We start from the raw sequence: 18,664 nt of genomic DNA, 5'->3' as shown, positions 1-18,664 counted from the left end.
TTTTTCTAATACACTATACCTTAAAAGCCTCACCCTTACAAGTCTTGCCTTCTGAATCAGAAAATCACCTGTTGCAAATACATGCATACTTATAAATCAATTTTACTTGTATGAAATAAAAATCTGCTACTGATGGTAGTACAAAAAGACACCTCTCTCCTATAGTCAGATGTGCTGTTCCATAATGTACAGTATTGATTCCCATAATCTCACAACTATGGCTATACTTGTAAAAGTACCAAAACTTGGTGCTTGGTAACTACACTAACATTTAAATTACATCATGTGAACATTGATACACTTCATATATGCTACTTTCAGGAACATGCATAATGTGACCATGAGATTTCACTGAATTTATGGCACATATTATGTTTAGGATTGAATTTACTGGCAGACACAATGTGATCACTTAACTAAGCTCCTTAATAGCCATGCTATTACTTCTGTATTTTTATATATTCAAGAAGCAATTATTTTTTATTCCTATTGAGGGAAGGGTCTTATTCCAGACTTTATGTAAGGATAATGAGTTTTCATTTCAACATAACAGCACACAAACCTTTTCCTTTTAAAAATAAATGACCTGCTCATTTTTATTAGATGTCTACAGTGGTAAAACACATTTTTCACTGAGAAGGAAGACACTGCCCTGACAACATAGAAGAGGAACAATCTATAAGCATGTTGTTGAACCATTACCCTGCTGACTTGATCTCTTCCCTTTTCAAATTGAAATAGCACAGGCAGTTATAAATTAATCTTGGGGGAAAAGGATTTGGACTTAATTTAAACACAGTTCTGAAAACTAAGAGACACCATTTCTTTCTCCCTTTAATATTCTGAAGAGCCACTGCATGTAATGAACAGCTCCACTGCTGATGGAGTGCCTGTAGATGAAATTCTGATAACTATGCAATCTCATAGGGACTACACGAGGACCACAGAGGTTTTTCACTCCTGGAAGAAAATCTAAGTCCCGTGGAACTCTGTGTGCCTTTCTGTTTAAAAGGTTTTAACTATACCACAACAATGTCTTAGTTCAATGAATGCCAGTTTTCCAGCAATTCATATAATAGATCAAAACTTTTCCAGAAAACAAAAAAGCTCCCCTAACACTTGAAAGCTGGTTATTGCAAGTGCCTGGAGCCAGATTAGGATGGGGCATGGAGGGCAGGTCCCAGTGTTAAAAGTGACTGCTGAGGGTTATACAGGACTTGTTGGTCGGTTCTGAATTTCAATAGCAGGGAAATATAAACTGCAGCATGAAGTTCTGTGTTAGAAGTTTTAGAAAAGTCCTTTCTCTTTCAGCTATAAATTAAATTCGATCAAGACTTAGAAAGGAAACTTTCTTACATAGCACTCAAGAATAATTAGATATATAACAAATTGTGATGCCGCAACCAAGAGGAAACATAGCTTTGATAAAAAACACTACTTATTATGTGCCATGGGCATTGGCAGTAGCCAGATATTTAATAATAATCAGGCAAATCTTGAAGTGAAGAAAATTAATGATGGAAACCAAAAAGATTAATTAAAACAATCCAGAAGTTTTAAAATTCAAAATGGGCACCAAATAAATCCCAGCAATTGTAGTATCAATCTGCACGTGCTAAATTTGTAGTTCTTACAAAAAGAAACCCAGAAATATGCAGTATAGTTTTTTCTCCCTGTTTTCAGTGAAGCAGGAGGAAGGGAAGGTGTACTGTACACGCAGTCTGAAGCATTTGAATCCACTGATAAGCAAAGAGATTTTTAAAAAATTGGGGAAAAACCCCCCACAGGTTTCTGACACTGAGCTCTGGATAGATGTGAAGTTTTTCAAAGTGCATCATCGCCATGGGTGCCAGGCAGGCTTTCCCTTCCTGCTTCTCCCCAGAGAGCACAGCCAGGACCCTGCACAACACCCCAGGAGAGGGGGAGCTGCTGCTTCATTTTATTCAGTGAGTTGGTAATTAAACCTATTGTTTTGCTGTAGAAGTTTAATTAATTTTTCTTCTTCTTTTGAGAAAAAACCTAAAACTGCCTGTTCTGCTTCTGAGTGACTGCTCAAAACTGCATGGCTCTTGGTGCTTGCATGCCTGCTCCCTCATGTTGAAGCTGCTTCTCCACTGTTAATTAAGTAAATACTGTCCCTGAGAGGCAGCTGCAGCACTCCAGTTGAGCAGCATACCTGGAGGGACCACTGTTGGGATCCCTGTGATCCCAGGTTGGTATCCTCAATGGAGTGAGCTTTCTCAGCCTCCTCTCCTGCTCAGCACCTCTAGAACACAACTGTGCTGTCTAAATATGGGGCTTCTGGCTGCAGGTGCCAATCATGGCTTAAAATGTTGTTCTTTAGAGAGTGTTCTTAGACACACGTTTAGGGAATGACAGTTGCCTGAGAAGGGACCTGAACCAGATTTAGTGCTAGGGTTCATTATCCACAGCACTGATAAAGGCTCCCACGAGTCTATGCCCTTCTCCCTCCTTCTCAGGGAGTAGCTGAAGAAACAAGATGTAATAAGAAAGACTAAAGTGATTAATATAGGGCTGAGGAAGGAGATGGCAAAACCTCCATGGCCTAATGAGTGTGCCTACAGCAATTAATGGAAGGAGGTCATAGCCTAAATGACATATAAAATGAACAGCACAGCAACAAATTATGGATGTTTCAAACTGTCACCTACAGTTGTTAGTGTTTCTCAGGTCTATACTAAGGGAAGGATATTTGAAGAAGGAGAGGACTGAACTAAGAAGGACAAGGGTTGATACATACTGGCAGACTGAAAGGACACTATTAGAAGCATTGCAGTCAGATAGGGGAGAAGTGATGCATGGAATTGGAGCAGGAACTGAAAGAGGAGATTAATGAATGTTTTCTGGAAAAGTAGTCTGAAGTTCATGTGGGAGGCTAAGGTAAGGTGGATTAAAGAATTCAAAACAGATGAGACTGGTAAACTAAAGGCACAAGCAGAGATGCAAGCCTGGAAATAAGCACTAGGGTTTTGTCACTATAGTGCATATTGGGTTAGTGAAACAAAGCATGGAAATTACATAGTTAATTTCTTTACAACTTCTGCAAGTTTCCCTCTTCCTGTTACCCACAGTCCCACTCCTCAAGCGATAAGAATCCTCATCCACAGATTTATAACCTTTGACAATTTAAGTTCCTTCTGGTTTCAGCTGATTTTTTTTCTCCCCTGACCTCACTGAAGGAAAGTATCTCTGAGAATTGTTGCATATGTTTAACAACACAGGTTAACCAGGTTAATGAACTGTTTAAAGTAATTCCCCATGAAAACAGGGCATAGCATGTTGTTTCAGGAATTCCCACCACTGACAATCAAACTAGCATTGTAAGAAGTTGGTGAATGTTGAAAATTACCAGAGAGCATTAGATAAATTTTCTGGCCACTCCACTCATAACATCTGGCAAATTCATCTGCTAATTTGCAAATGAAAAGAATACCCAGCAAGTATTAAACTGATTCCTCTGGTTGGGCTGCAGTACTGGTTCTGCATGAGTGCATAAAAACAAATTTCTTCCTCATATGTGACACCAGCTGCTGTTCTAATGCATGTAGTTGTCTTGATAATGAGAGTTCTGACATTACACTCTTGTTCAGGGGATTTCTTTATTTGCCCTCTTTTATTTAAATAACACTTGTAATACACTTAGTTCTCTTTTACTCACATGGGTGGAAAAATCTGGAGAACAAACCTGTAAGCTTTGTGGCCTCTCGGCTCAGTCTCACTAAACAGCCCCCATCATCCCAAGTAGTTGTCTTCACTTATTTCATTTCACTCATCACTGACAATTCTTCAAAATAAATTTTTAGTATCAAGTCTTGTTTATGTGCTGCTGTTCTGTCTGGTTTTTTTATTATTATTTTTGTTGATGTTCTGTTTTCTTTAACGATTTATTCAAATTAATTGTTATCTGTAGCTTAGTCCCACTGCTGTTGTGGAGTCTTTGCCTGCAATCTTGTCTCCTTAAAGGATCAAAGTTTTATTTGATTCACTCCTAAAAGCATCTTAGTACAAAGCCACCAAATCTGATTTCTCTGTTACACAAGATCCAGGCTGCTTTGCTGGACCACAAGTACAGCTGTGAGCTTTGCCTGTGACATAGTGTTGCTGTGTAAGTGCCCAGTGGCACTGAGTGTGTGCCACATGCCTGCTGCCTGTAAGGGAGCTCTGGTCCAGACCTGGCTTTTGGATCTCCTCTCAGCTTTGAATATCCCAACTTACCTCTTTACATCTGCGGTCACCCCTAGCATGTTCATCAAATATAAACAATGCTTGGTTTCCAACAGGATCCTGTAAAACCAGTAAGGCTTTTCTTAGCCATTCTTTGTGCACTATGTGCCACACACCAGGTATTACTGAGATGTAGCACAGATCATTTCGTGGTGCTGATACAACATCTCTTGCAGAGCAGAGCAAATTTCTCAGAAATAGCCAGACTATCTCTGGGCTTGTCTTTTTCACTTTTTAGAACAGAAAAACTGCTACTTCTCATCTCTGTTGAGTGGATATACGTTTTAATTCTTCTGAATTACCATTCAGTCTAATGTTGTTTCTAAGCCCTAGTGCTGCTTCCAATTCTGAATTGAAAAACACTTTTAATTCCTCCGTTTCTTTCTAGTATTCACACAAAAGGTGTAGATGCCAGTCCGAAAGAGACGTTTGAAGACTTTTATTTGTCAGTTAAGATTACTGTCAGATATACAGGGTTGGCCAAAAATTGCATAAGTGTATAGGTTTAGTTTCATAAGCTTGAGCAGAGAAACTGCAGTTTTACCAAAAGGGGTGGTTGTATGTCCTTAGGCTTCTGTGCACCAGCATTCCAGATAGTCACTGAGTAACAAAGGGGACAGAAACACATAAGTTCCTGCCTCATATGTAAAAAGTTCTAGCATTTTTTATTCCTGTCTCTCGCTTGAAGAGGCAAAGTGCAAGCTGGTATGCTCAAGATATTAATGTGAGGGGGTTTTTCCCTCCACCATAAAAACAATAAACTAAACCAAAAACACCCACCACAAACAAACAAAAACCCCCAAACAATAAATCATTATAGACCACATTTTCAGCTTCCCAACTGCAATCTGCACCAAAAATGTCTTTTAGCTGCTTGAAGAAAAAGTGGCAGCTACCAGTTCTGTGCAGTTCTCTGCAGCTGCTCATCTGACCCCTAGGCTGTGTGTTCACTGCAAGCTACTGCTGGAAATGCTAAATTATCAGTGGATGCCCAAAGGCCACTCTCCTGCCCTGCTGTGCTCCGCAGTAACTGTCGGCATCCACACCCGGGGCTTACATTTTTTGCCTTCAGATACGGAAGCCAAAGGAAGGGAAGGCCCTGAGCAGGAATTAACATGCACCCTGAGTTTGTGCTGAACTCAGGGACTGATCGTAATGTGGGATAGGCAAGTCAGCAAGTGAGCAGAGCTGTGGCCTTGGTTCAGCAAGATGTGCGTAGGTGGGTAGGATCAGGCATGAACAGCCACAGAAACAGGTCAGTGCCTGAAATGATTCTGAAGGGAAGATGCAAAATGCATTTGATTTATAACAGTTTGACAGTGAAAACTTTTTTGGTGAGGCCTGTAAAGCTAACTCCTCAAAGCTAACATTCATAGTTTGTATTTCTCAACAGCTGCTGTAGCTAGATTTCAATTAAAAGTTGCCTAAATATTTTATGGTGGGAATAATGAGCTGAAGCTGTATGATAACAAGCTATCTGTCCCATGACTTCCCAGGTATGCTTTTTTCACAAGATTTCCTGGTGAAGACAGGAATGACCTGAATGAACTATTCACTGTTCTGGTCACCTTCTTTCCTGGAGTCCTCTGATCCTTATTCACAGACAGAAAGTATGAAGCTTACCACTGTTCAGCAAAGAAAGGGTTACCTTGATTAACAAATAACAAGCAGCTGTCCACATACCAGCCTCAGGAGATAAGAGAGATGAAAGAGAGAACTGTGGTTCTTGGTGTAGGGAAGTCTGACTTGCTTAAGCTATGGGAAAAGAATCACTCTTCAGGAAGAAGGAAGAGGTATGTAGCTCACATGAGCAAGATTAGCCTTGGCCTTTCTACAGAAATAGGCAATATTATCTGGGTAATAGGCCTATAGCTGGGGTGAAGAGATGAGCAGATGGCAGAGCTCTGGAATAGAGTAGGATTGGTTTCCTCAGTTCCTTCATGCAGTGATGAAAAGCCTAGCAACAATAGTGTGGAGCTGGAAAATGGCTGTATGACTATAAGGAGGTAAATTTGTAAAAATGAGAACAAGACCACAAGCAAGGAAAGCAGCAGCTTGTCTAACTCTTAATATCTTTAAGACTGTCTCTGTTTATCCTGGGCTCAAGACTGCATTCTAGCCAATTTTCCTTGTGGAGTGTGAAATATGGGATGTCATATCAGATAACCTAAAAGTCTCTTTGGCCTTAAACTCTGTGTCCCTCTTTCTTTCAGATTGTTGCTTCCCATGAAATACTAAAGTTTTTACAATCTCTTTGTTATTCAGTGGGTAAAAATTGTATATAAAATTACTAGCCATGATTAACAGCAACAAAAGCTAAATCCTTCTCATTTCACCATGAAATGCCAGGGGAGATATCGTAAAGGATATTTCTAGATTAGGCAATTTAGATCAAAGTAGAAAAACATTATTAAGCTTTGGTCAGTAAATGTTTATTGATACGAAACACTACTTAATCCACTCTCTCTGAGGGGTTGCTTTAAAGCTTTTTGTCTTCTTCAGGTAAATAAAAGCAATTTCTACTGCAAGTAATTATCACCCACTTAGGTGTCCTCGTGCGTCCCTCCCCCGCCCTCCCAGCAGTTCCTCTTGCGTGTTCAGGTAGCTATGTATCGGTTTACTATCTTCCTTTTAAGGCTGTGCTCTCTCCAAACTTTGTTTTTATCGGGTTTTTACCACTCATTAAGACACTGCACTAGAAGCAACTAAACCAAAACGAATTGTGATAATTTGCAAAATATGCTTTTTATCTCTGATAACTCTGTATCATACTTAAATGGTACAATTTCTACAGCATTTGTCTGCCTGCTACCATCAAAATGCAATTTACTTGTGACTGTTAAAAATTACGCTTAACCACATCTCGCATCTCCGGTAGGCTACTGCTATCTGTGCATCCATTTCCGTCTCGAAGGAAGTTTTGCTCTAATCGGTTGTTCGTAACCACTATAAATACACGTTCGTTGGAGCCGGAACAACAGAAGTACAGTGGGGGTTTTTTTGTTGTTGTTTTTGTTTGTTTGTTTGCTTTTAAGATTTTTCTTTCAGATAAGAATCTGACTTAGTAGGTTGCGGACACGCGTCGCTGTGATTTAAGCACAATATCCTAAAGGTATTATTAAGCACTAATTAACTTACCGACTCTCTTAAGGCGCTACGGTATGAAAACCAGCAAATTTAGATGACAAAGTCCCTGTTTTTCCCTTCTCCTGTAAGAAAAGCCCTCTAATTCCCGCTCTCCGCGTCGCAGCAAAGCCCCAGCGGGGTGATCACCTCCCGATGGGTGACCACCTCCCGGCAGGTGCAGCGCGTCCCCCGCCCCTCCGCAGCCCAACGCGAATTCCCGGCGCCGCTCCGCTCCCGGCAGCGGCTCCCGCTCGGCCGCTCCCCTGCGGGCACCGCGGGCGCGCAGCGCGGTCCCTCCGTGACCGCCCTCAGCCCGGGGATGCTCCTCGCCCGCAGCCGGGGATCCTCGGCGGCGGGGCGGCTCCTCTCCGGGAGGGTCCCCGCGGGCGCCCGGCGCCGACACTCACCGGGAGCAGCGGGACCCGCGGGCTCCCGGCGCCGAGGCTCGGCGGGCAGGGACGGGCGGTGCTGCTGTCGCCCAGCGCGGCGGCCCCGGGCACACGCGGCGCGGCCCCGAGCGCGCAGGCGGCGGCGCGCGGGGAGGGGCGCGGGCCCTACCTGGGGGCGGCGGGCGGGGGCTGCCCGGCCATGGCGGGACCGGCGGCGGGACCCTCCGCTCCGGCGGGGTCCGGGCAGCGACAGCGCGGCCCCGGTGCGCTGCGGAGGCACCTCCCGGCCCTGCCCTCTGCTCACTCCTCCCCCGCCCGCCCCGCCGCCTCCCCCGTCCCTCCCTCGCGGCCGGCGGGCGAGGGGCTGCGCTCCGCGGGGCAGCGCCGCTCCCGACCCGGGCGAGTGCGGCCACCCGGCGCAGCGCCGTCCCCGCACTCTTCGCACCTGCGGGTGCCCGGCCGGGACATGCGGGAGGGATGCGGCGGTCGGGGTCTGTGTCGCTGGAGCGATGTAGCGCCCGCACCGGGATCAGGACGGCCGCAGAAGTTGCTGGCGTTGTGCTCTGTCTGCGGTGTGGGAACAAGGACGTGACGGCGAGGTGCTGGGTGACTCCAACAAGGAATGGGCGATCGTTGCCGAGTCCTCCTTACGAATGTCATGATGTTCTTGGAGCCCCAGCCCCGTAAACCATGTGATTTAAATGACGGGGGTTTCTGTCGGTTTAGATGTGAGACTCAAGCATTTAGAAAAGGACCCTGCTGAGTTAACTACAACTTACGTCTTGCTTTAAGCACCTTTAGACTATTTTATTTGGTTACTTTCAGCAAAGTTCCCCCCCTTTGTTTATTTGTTTACCGGTTGGTTGGTTTTTTCAAAACAATGCTGGATGTCCTGTGGCTTGGCTCTGTCGTGTTTGCATAACCATGTCGGAGAATCTGTGCAGTACAAACGATTAGAATTGGTCTGTAGTCATGGAAAGGTGGGATTAAAAGCACCTGATTCACAGGTGATGCATGGTGCAAATGTATAGTTTTGAAACCATAGCTAGAGTGAACACAGAGCCTTCTGGGTTCAGCAGGAGTCCTTTGGCTCAGGTGTGAAATTTGCAGGGCTGGAGACAATTGTCATCACCCTGTAGCTGCAAGAGTCTCCTTTTGCTGAGACTTGTTTTCGATAAGTTTAGGATCTAGATCAAAGCCCCAGATCTGCTCTGTCCAGTTAGGTGAGGAGTGTTATACTTTTGTTAGTTATGTAGCAAACACTGTGCTCAACAGAGGAATTCAGTAGTAAAACCATAGCATGAACTTACACATATCCACAAATACCGCTGAAAGCTTGACTCCTGTATGGTGAGCCCTGATCTATAGTCATTGCTCTGTTCAGAGATTTGGTGAGTGAATTCAAAGACAAAGAGGAAGGGCAGGTTACAAGGGCAATAAGTCCATGCTTGGGCAACCATCTTTTTTTTTTTTTTCCCCTGCAATAAAGATTCACTGTTTCTCTTCTTTAAATATATCATTCCTGTGACTTTTCTATACTTTGCTATTGCCTTTAGTTGGCACAACATTATGAAATCGTGAAGCTTAGTGAGTTTTGGAAGGGCCTGGGGCATGCAGAGAGAATTATTTTATATATTACATCAGGTTTTGTTCTCTGTTCCAATTTAAAGCACAGAAATTTCTTAAACCAACTTTGCAGCCAGAGGCATGGTACCATTTAACTACTGAACCAACATTTTTCGTTGTTAAGAAAGGCTACCTGAAGCATTTGTTGTTGGCGACTTTTGCATAACCAAGAGGAGGAAGTTTCATCTTAATTTTTAAATACCTCATAAGACTTTGTGGTAAGGATATGGATTACCCCTTCTGTCAGCTTGTGAAGTGACAACCGAGAGATGACAAGGCTAATAGCTACATTGTGGTGGTTAAGGGTGAATGGAAATCAAAGCCAAGGGAAGTATTGGGGTTTAAATGTAAACTGGAGAAGCTGAGGAAAATAAGAGACATAACAGCCTCTGAGGGGAGTGCTTGAGACATTCTGACCTTCTCTGCCAGCCCATCTAACAGCATAGAAACCTGAGGAATCTTTCCAGATTCTGAGAGAGTGAAAAGTCCTGAACTCCAGATCCACACATACCTGCAGCTTTACCTGCTTAAGTGCAAGCCCAGGTTAGCACTGGAACTGGTTGTCTGCATGAAACATCTACTTAGTACTTAAATGTCAGCCCCTTTGACATGACTTCCTTGTCACTGTGCTGTACTTTTCTAGTGCCCTTCCAATGCTCTTGCATCCTTTCATTCCTGGAAACAGGAGGCTGTAATGCCCTTTCCTCTTCCTTAGTTCTTCCTTTGTATATTCTGTGTTTTGGGGTCACTCAGACTCCCAGGTCTATTGTGTCCCTTATCCCTGTAGACTGTTTTTCATCAGCTCTTTAATAGACACCACTGCTCTACACAAATAGTGCTTAATATTTCCTATCATCTTCCACTTGATCGGTTACTTTAATTTCATTTATTTTTAAGTTGTTTTCACATGACTTCGCATCATATCTCCAGTTTTGTATTTGAAATGTCCTTTTTTCTCTTCCTCATGATAGTATTTTCTTTCAGATAAATTCAGTCTTGTTGCCACTGAGCTTCTAATATCTCACATGTTCTTCCTTGTTCAGTAGCATGTCTGCTCCTTTGCTGTCATTGTCTGATCCTTTTCCCGTCACTGTTCTTTTCCCCTGGAGATTTCCTCTTATCCCAGACTGAGTCCACATGTGACACTGCTGGACAGGGTCCAGTGGAGGGCTATGAAGGTGATTAGGGAACTGGAGTGTCTCTCATGAGGAAAGGCTCAGAGAGCTGCACCTGTTTAGCCTGGAGAAGAGACGGCTGAGAGGGAATCTTATCAATGCATACAAATATCTGCAGAGCAGGTGTCAAGATAATGGGGCCAGACTTTGTTTTCAGTGATGCCCAGTGACAGGGCAAGGGGCAGCAGACAAAAACTGAACACAGGAAGTTCCATCTGAATATGAGGAAAAACTTATTTACTTTCAGAGTGACAGAGCACTAGAACAGGCTGCCCAGAGAGACTGTGGAGTCTCCTTCTATGGAGATATTAAAAACGTGGACAGGCCCCTCTGCAGGCTACTCTTGCTTTAGCAGGGGAGTTGGAAGTCCCTAGATGACCTCCAGAGGTCCCTTTCAACCCTAACCTTTCTGTGACTTCAACTTGGTGCCTCCTAGGTGGCATTTGGGTTACTAATTAAAGCTGGTCAAGGCTTGTTCACTGGCCCCATGGCTCAGGTCTAAATTCCCTTAGTTTTCAAAACACTGTGACTTCATCTGGACTGTTTGGGGTTTTTTTGTTTGGTTGGTTGGGGTTTTTTTTGTTTGTTTGTTTACTTTTTTGTTTTCTTTTTCCTGAGCAGAAAACTTGCAGTTAAAGAGTACAACTAGTCATGGGGCTGTGCCCGACTCTGTTGATGTATATAGAGCACACAGACCCTGCCAGTCACATAACATGGCTCACTATTTCAGTCATAAATAAGCTTCAATGTCTTATCTAACCTCTTTAATGCCTTCCTTTGAACACATCCTGAGTATTACAACTTCTCTCCATTCTGTGTTTTCCTTGTTTAGTTTCATGGTCTTATGTACTGTAGTTACTGAAACCTTGTAAGGGCTAAAGAAGTTAGTGTTAAGTTATCCCTGGGATATTATATGTTACTTGTCTTCTTCATAGATTTTGGAGAAGAAGCTCAGACATAACATACAGCATGTGATTAATCTCTGCATATTTTATATTTTTTCCTTCTTTTTCTTTTACTTTCTTTGCTTTTTTCTTTCTTTCTTATTTTTTCACCCTCATTTTACTCTTGCTCTGTCAACTCTTCTGCTCTAAGTCCCTTAACTTTATAGATAGGGTTTTCACATTCCTTTTTCTGGGTTTCAGAACAGCTTCTTCTGTACTGTTGGAATGCTTTGCTTCTGTTGTGAAGGAAAAGGACAGAGAGACCTTCAGTTAGGGACTCAGAAAGGAAATGATCATTTTCTGTCAGTAACTTTGTCACTTCAGAAGTTCATGGCAGGTTTTCTACTCTCTAATTTCAGATTGTCTGCTCTTGTGAGTTGTCAAGGGTAAGAGCTCTGTGACAGAAGAAGAGAGGAGAGGTTTTTCCCTCATTAGAGGTGGGGATATTTGTAGCTCAGTCTCACCTTTACGTTTGGTTTTTGTTCCCTGACGTGATATGACTCTGAACCATCATTTTTCCATCATAGACACTGCCACTCATCTGTCCCTTACTGCAGCAGATAGAACTGAGGTTACACACATACTGGTTCTTTCGTTTTTATCACATCCTTGTAGCTGATATGAAGTTCTCTAATTCTCACCATGTAATTTCATTTCCTCTCTTTTTTTTTCATTAGTAACTCTTTATTGTCTGTTTCCATTATCCTGCAAAAACTCCACAAACATGTCTTGTACCAACATGTTCTCTTCTGTTGCTTCTTCTCACTGTTTCAGAGCCCTTCTTTGAGCCAGCCATTATGACTTGACTTCTTCACAATCTACCAGAAGTGTCCTTTTCTCAGGTAGACAGCTCTCCTCTTCCCTGAAAGCCCATAGTCTTTATTTCTGAGGGATATGACCAAGTAATACTTTGTGCCTTTTTTCTTATTCCTTGACAATGTTGGCACATAGCCTAAAATAACTATTCTTTTTTCCTGGAATCTGACTTGACAGAAGAGAACTGATTACTGTCACACACTGACTTGTTTCAAAGCTGTCACCAGAAGTATATTTTTCCCTCAGCTTTTAGATATGAATTGGCAACAGGAAGAGAATACTGTGGCATTTTAGTTAGCTGTCTGTCTTTTATGTGTCAGCCTAGGACACTGTTCTCCTACTGGATAACAGAAAGTTATGGTCAGAGAATACAATATTAATTATTCCAGTGGTCAATATTTTGCTCATTTTGACTTTCATAAAAACCCAAAGGAATACTTAAAGACAATTAGTCAGCCTTTCTGTTGGGAGCTTAAGTAGAATAAACTGCTGCAGAGTTGTTAGTTTGAACTGAGAGAAACTGAAACAATAGCGCCAAACAGAGATGACTGTCTCCTAAGAAAATATGTCAGTCATTCCTGAAAATCAGAGGGAGCCAAACTTACAATAAGACTTTGATTTGGCTCCAGCCAAATTCAAGGAGATATTCAAAACCCCATCTTGATATGGTCCTGCACGACCTGCTCTAGCTGATACTGCTGAGCAGTGAGGTTGGACTAAGTGCTCTCAAGAGATCCCTTACAACCCAAGAGATTCTGTGCTTTGTATGCTTCTGTGGCTTTGAAGTTTTGTTCATTTCCAGTAAAAAACTATCCTCAAAAACTTATGCTTATGTGTGGCTTGGTTGGTCTTGGGAAATCTACAACTCTAGACTGACTCTGTAACTGGATGATATTTTCAGGAATAGATCACTGTGGTAGGGGACAGAGCTTTTCACTTCCCTTTGCTTTTCACACAACCCTCCTAATTAGAAATACAGGGGTGGAAAGGTGAAAAGCTTATCACGTAGTACATGTTTGCAAATGCAGGATCAAAAACCTCTCAATATTTTGGTATTTTCTGGACAGAGGCATAATATTTCCAGAACAAATGTGATATTGTCAAATGCCCAATACAGGGACCATCTCTCTTACATAAAAAGAGACTTCATCCAGTTAGGACAACTAGGCCCTAAGCCTAATAGGGGCCTTTGGACACTACTGTTAATCAAAGAGTATGTTTTGGTGAACCTCTATTTACCCTCCTTGTCCCTGTTTCCTGTGCAATTGGTGTGTGTACACAGACTTCTGTTTTGACAGATGTGTAGATAGTCCCTTACAACTAAGCTATATCCCTTCTCCAGTGAATGTAAAAGGGGTGCTACATGGTTGTTGTGTAGTTATTTTGAAAAGTTTTAAAAACATAAGTCATGTAACATGGTTTATATTTGTTTACTAGATGTTTGTTTACTGAAATGTTTTACAGTTGGCTGTATTACCGTGTGATTGATTATCATACATAATTAATGACCTCATGTACTATCAAGTTATTGATGAGGTTGCATAATTCTCTTTGTGTTGTTGTTCAGTACATTGACTGAGTTCTGACACTGTAGATGGACACATATCTTTTACCCAAAATATCAGGTGTATTTTGCTTGTAGAGTTGTGTTGGTTAAACTGTAACTGCATTGAAGATTAGGTTGTTAGCTTTAATATGTTAATACGTTTTAGACAAGAGGTTCTTGTCCAATACCTTTTTTGTTTTCATTTTTGTTTGTTTGTTTGGGGTTGGGCAGGAGGGAGTGTTTTTGGGTTTTGTTGCTTTGGTTTGGTTGGTTTGGGTTTTTTCAGTTACAAAATCTTGTTCTGTCAGTTGAAGTCCTTTTCCTTTTGAGCTGTGTACTTGGGCTGTGACTAAAGCACCCTCAGTTAACAAATCAGTGTTGAAGAGGTGTCTTAATGTGTTGTAACAATTAAGTTGCATGACTTAATTTATAACAGAACACATCTAGCTCATGAGATTCTTACTGGCAATGACCAGGAGCTTGAGAGAAAGGCAGTTGTTAAATACAGTCAAAAGAGAATGAATAGTGTAGCTTGTGCTTAGCTCCAGACTGCATGACATGGCTCCCCATTTAATAAATGCAGATCGTTACCACACAGCATGGGTGCTAGATGTACTTATTTTTCATCTACACACATATCTGTAACTACAAAGAGAATATTTTCTAACATAACCACGATTTTCTTTGACTTAATATGCAGTTTTAAATATTAAACCTACTCAGTCTGTCTGCCTGTCTCTCTCTGACTCCCAAACCTACACTCTATTTTCAGCCTACCTGCATTCCCAGAAAATGATGAGGGAAGAGAAGGGGTTAGGAGAGTGCATTTAAATTCTGAAAGATTAATCAAGAATGTTAAATTGATGCCAGATCTTTGAAATTCTGATTGGTTTGTTGTCACTCTCATTGCAGTAAACTAGAGAGCTCCTATAATTGAGTGCTCCAGCTGATCCCAACTGTATTATTTCATGGGGAAAGAAGGTGGTGTTTCCAATAAGCTCAAACTGAGCCATTTAATTCCTCTTAGGTCAAAACTAATGCACTCATTTTATTCAGAACTGGGCTAGAAGCTGATAATAATAACCAGCTGGTAGGCAATGAGCCATCATCTCTAGCATTAACTGAAATCTTTTAGGCATCTAAAGGTGATGAAGCATGTCGAGTAGACAGAAGGTGACACATTCACAAACACACTCCGAGTTCATCTATGCTGTCTTGGGTTTTTGGATAAAAATGAAAAATGCTTTTGGCTTCCTCCTGTTCTCTGAGCGTCCAAACATAATGTCACATGAGCTGTGAGAATATATTGTACAACTGCTGTGTGTTCATTCTTGCCCCTTCCTGCAACTCCAGAGGTCTTTCAGAGTGCTGGTACCACTTACATAGAAGGCTGTGATTATAAGGATCAGCTCTGTTTTGAGAATACATATAGAATTTAAAAATTCTTTTGAATAATTAATGAACATGGAATCTGGAATTCTGAGTCTTCCTTAAAATCACTAGAATTTTTCATTACTAAACTATTTTTGGAATTTTTATCCTAATTCTAGCTGCCATCCTTCAGTGTAGTGTTTCCCTCAAGGCTTCATATTTTTGGCTGTTCTCCTGGGTGAAATTTTCAAGTGCTAGGAGCAGTTAGTTTTTAAATATGTATTGTATTTTGTATGTCTCTAGAAAAAGAGGTCAAGTCAAAAGACATACTAAACAGGTCTTACTTATAGCACCTATCAGTAAGAACTATCCGTTTTTCCTTTATGTCGATAGGCAGGCAGAAAAGAAGAAAAATTGGAAGAGGTCTGAAAAAGAGGCTGAAAATTAAAATACTAATGCAACTCATAATGCAGAATGTCTGATTTGATGGGGTTCTCTGCAGCTGTAGTACTCTGTGCTTTGTAAGATTGCTATTGAGATATTAAAATTGCATAGGTGTTATGAAAATACAATTAAAATGTGAAGGAAAATGGTCTACTTTTTTAGTAGATTTTCCTTGGAAGAGTATACCACCTGCTGTGTATTAATTTTCTGGGTGGATTATATATTCATGAGATGCAACGTGAGAAGTTGCTCATGCAATATATTTGAATAAATGACAGGATATGCTGACAATGAAATTCAGGCGTATGGAAAGGGTTACCACCAGTAAAAAAAAAAAAATAGGAATCTTCTGTGCTTCAATCTCATTTTGGACATCTCTGGCTAAACTCTCAAGAGAATAACAAAAAGCTAGCAATCTTTGTTAAGAAGCCAGAAGGACTTAAATAAATGTGAAAACCCTGACCTTTCTTGTTTTGCAGACTTTGTGCTGATAAATTACCATGTACAGTTGTTTAAATAGCTGCAGGAGAAGAGGTTGTAAACAGAGGCCTACAGTCACGTACAAAATCCTATGGAGTTAAAGGTTTCAAAATTACTGTGAAATCAATTGGCATCACCATAGTAGCTAATAGTATTTCCAAAATCATAAATACCAGTTGTTAAACTGAAAGGCATTATTTCCACTGTAACAAGTACGGTTGATCTGCAGGCATGAAAGCCCCTCTACACAGCCCTGTTAATGTGGTTCAGACTTACTCTGTTTTCTGAGGAAATTTAAATAACATGACCCCTGCACCCATAATCCTCTGCATTTTCTCAGCAAGCTTGTAAAACTGCCAGTTACAGGATAACTTTTTGAGATATCCATGAGAACCAAGATTGCATCAAATCCTAAATTTGCAAAAGCTTAAGCACTTTTGAATGAAATTTCTGTATATTGGACTTGTCAGTCCAACAAGAACTGCTGTGCTGAGCTTCCCTCTGGCTCCTACCTGCTGGAAACGCCCCGTATTCCTGCATGTCCTGCAGTGGACATGCTGAGAAATCACACAGTGTGTGGAAACATTAAGGTAATGGAAAATGTACTACACAGTTGATCACTACATGCAGAGTGTGTTCAATGCCTGACCATGTTAGATGGACAGTGTGTGCCCAGACCCTGTGCATGGCACATACACATCATGTCTGGTTCTCACTGGAAGGTTTGCATTTCTACTGCCTGAATCATGGAATTCCAGCTGAAAACATCACAAGCCTTATCTAGCCCTCAGCTCCCACAGGCCACTGGGACAGAACATACCAATTATTAAGGCAGGCCCTCCTACTTCAGGGATGATGATGCAAGAGTTACAGCCAATATTTAGTCTTATTTTTGTTTTTGAAGTGAACTGATTATGTTAAAAATAGCAGAAATTATCCTACCAATTTTTTAACTGACTCATGCTAGCTGATTGTTGGTTGTCCATGTGAAGTAATTATTGCACCTTGAAAGTCTCTCTAAAACTTTTTTAACACATTGGATTAGATTCTGCTCACAGTTACATGACTGCATTTCTAAAGTGCTATGACCATGTAATAGCACCTTTAGTCCTGACCATGAAGAAACTACTAAAGAATTGACAAAGTGACTGTTCTTAGAGGTGAGAAAATATGTATGAAACTTAGTTTTGCAAGAGCTAATGCTTTTTTGGTTGTTGTCCAGAATGAATTTTTAGTGTTATTATAGAATGAATAATTGTTGAAAAATGAACATTATGTTTAACATCAAAGACCTCCAATAGACAATGAAATTCTGAGGCTTAACTCATCTTTATAAACTATTAATTTAGGTTACTAAAACCTATGCATCTTCAAGAATCCAGTGTTTTAAGAATACAGTAATGTTAATACCATTGTTTTCTCTCTGATGTAAATGTTAAAACTTGGTGAGTCTGCATAGGAAGATCCTGGTTAGTGTTTTCTGTTGCTATAGAAGGAGCTCTGTCATGGTTTTGGAGAGACTAGTTTACTCTAACATGAACAGACAAGATAAGGCAAATAACTGGAGAAAACCACTGTAAATGCTGTGGTGTTTTATTGCACTTTGGAGAGTTCTGTAGTACAACTGAAATGGCTTATGTGAGAAAGGTATTCAAGTTGAAGAAATGGAACTCTGAAAGACAAAGCTCTTGGAAGTCCTTCCAAAAAATTCTGGATAGTGATAATCAAGATCTGTATAATTTTTTAATTATTTTTTCGTTTGTTTGGGCATTTTTTAAGTTCTCTGGGGCCAGCAGCTTCCTGAGCAGCATGTGAATAACACCACAGGCTGAGGCTGCACTTGCTGCACTGTGTGTCTTTAGAGAAGGCAGTACTTCTAATTTGTCACTGTACAGCTACTGCTTTTATGTACTTTTAGCACTTCTGCTCTCTTTGAAACAAATAGATCTGTCAGTACGTGGTAGTCTCCAGAGACTCATTGCCAGAGTAGCCATGTCATTAAACTTTAATCAGCCGACAGTAATTCACTGACAATAAAGATGTGTGTTAAGGTAACAATAACCTTTTGATCTGAACAAATGAAGACTGTTTAAGGAGCTACAGATAATGTGCAAATTATTATTAAGAAGTTTATTATTGCATATTGACATTCTCATTGTGAAAGTACATACCAATATGGCAAAGGGTCTGACAAAAATGGAAAGATTTTATTATATGGTTTCTTATGAGGATTAGATTTCATGATGTCTGTCACTAACATTTCAATTTTCCAAAGCTGAGCTGTATTTACTTACAAGTAGATAAGTAATGGCGAGTTATTTATTTTATTTTGGAACAGGAAGGATTAGAGTTTAGGTGATTTAAAAACCCCCCAAAACATTACCTACTAGGCATTTGATTTTGCAGGGAAATTACTATACCTAGGGAAAGATATTTTGCAGAATTAACAGAACTGAAGACCACAAATTATAGTAGAATGAGTTTGTAAAAATATTTGTCATG

The 18,664-nt window shown here is 41.0% G+C and overlaps 1 protein-coding gene across 5 annotated transcripts in view; it reads right to left on the bottom strand.

Annotated features, from left to right (window-relative positions):
- The window catches only part of SPHKAP (SPHK1 interactor, AKAP domain containing), a 95,275-nt gene that overhangs the window by 61,206 nt on the left and 15,405 nt on the right, over window positions 1-18,664 (bottom strand). The window contains exon 1 of one of the 5 annotated variants that reach the window (XM_032697916.1): window positions 8,206-8,358. The exons of 2 other annotated variants lie outside the window; for them this stretch is intronic. In XM_032697916.1, coding sequence (XP_032553807.1) covers window positions 8,206-8,228 — 23 coding nt within the window. In that variant the 5' untranslated portion in view covers window positions 8,229-8,358. Of the gene's footprint in view, window positions 1-7,778; window positions 7,838-7,929; window positions 7,969-8,205; window positions 8,359-18,664 lie in introns of those variants that run through there. 2 more of the 5 variants (XM_032697915.1, XM_032697919.1) reach the window with 2 other exon arrangements.

Source organism: Chiroxiphia lanceolata, chromosome 10 (genome assembly GCF_009829145.1).
Source record: "Chiroxiphia lanceolata isolate bChiLan1 chromosome 10, bChiLan1.pri, whole genome shotgun sequence".
Taxonomy (NCBI): domain Eukaryota; kingdom Metazoa; phylum Chordata; class Aves; order Passeriformes; family Pipridae; genus Chiroxiphia; species Chiroxiphia lanceolata.
Note: the sequence above shows the minus strand (reverse complement) of the source record. Positions and strands in the feature narration are given on the sequence as shown.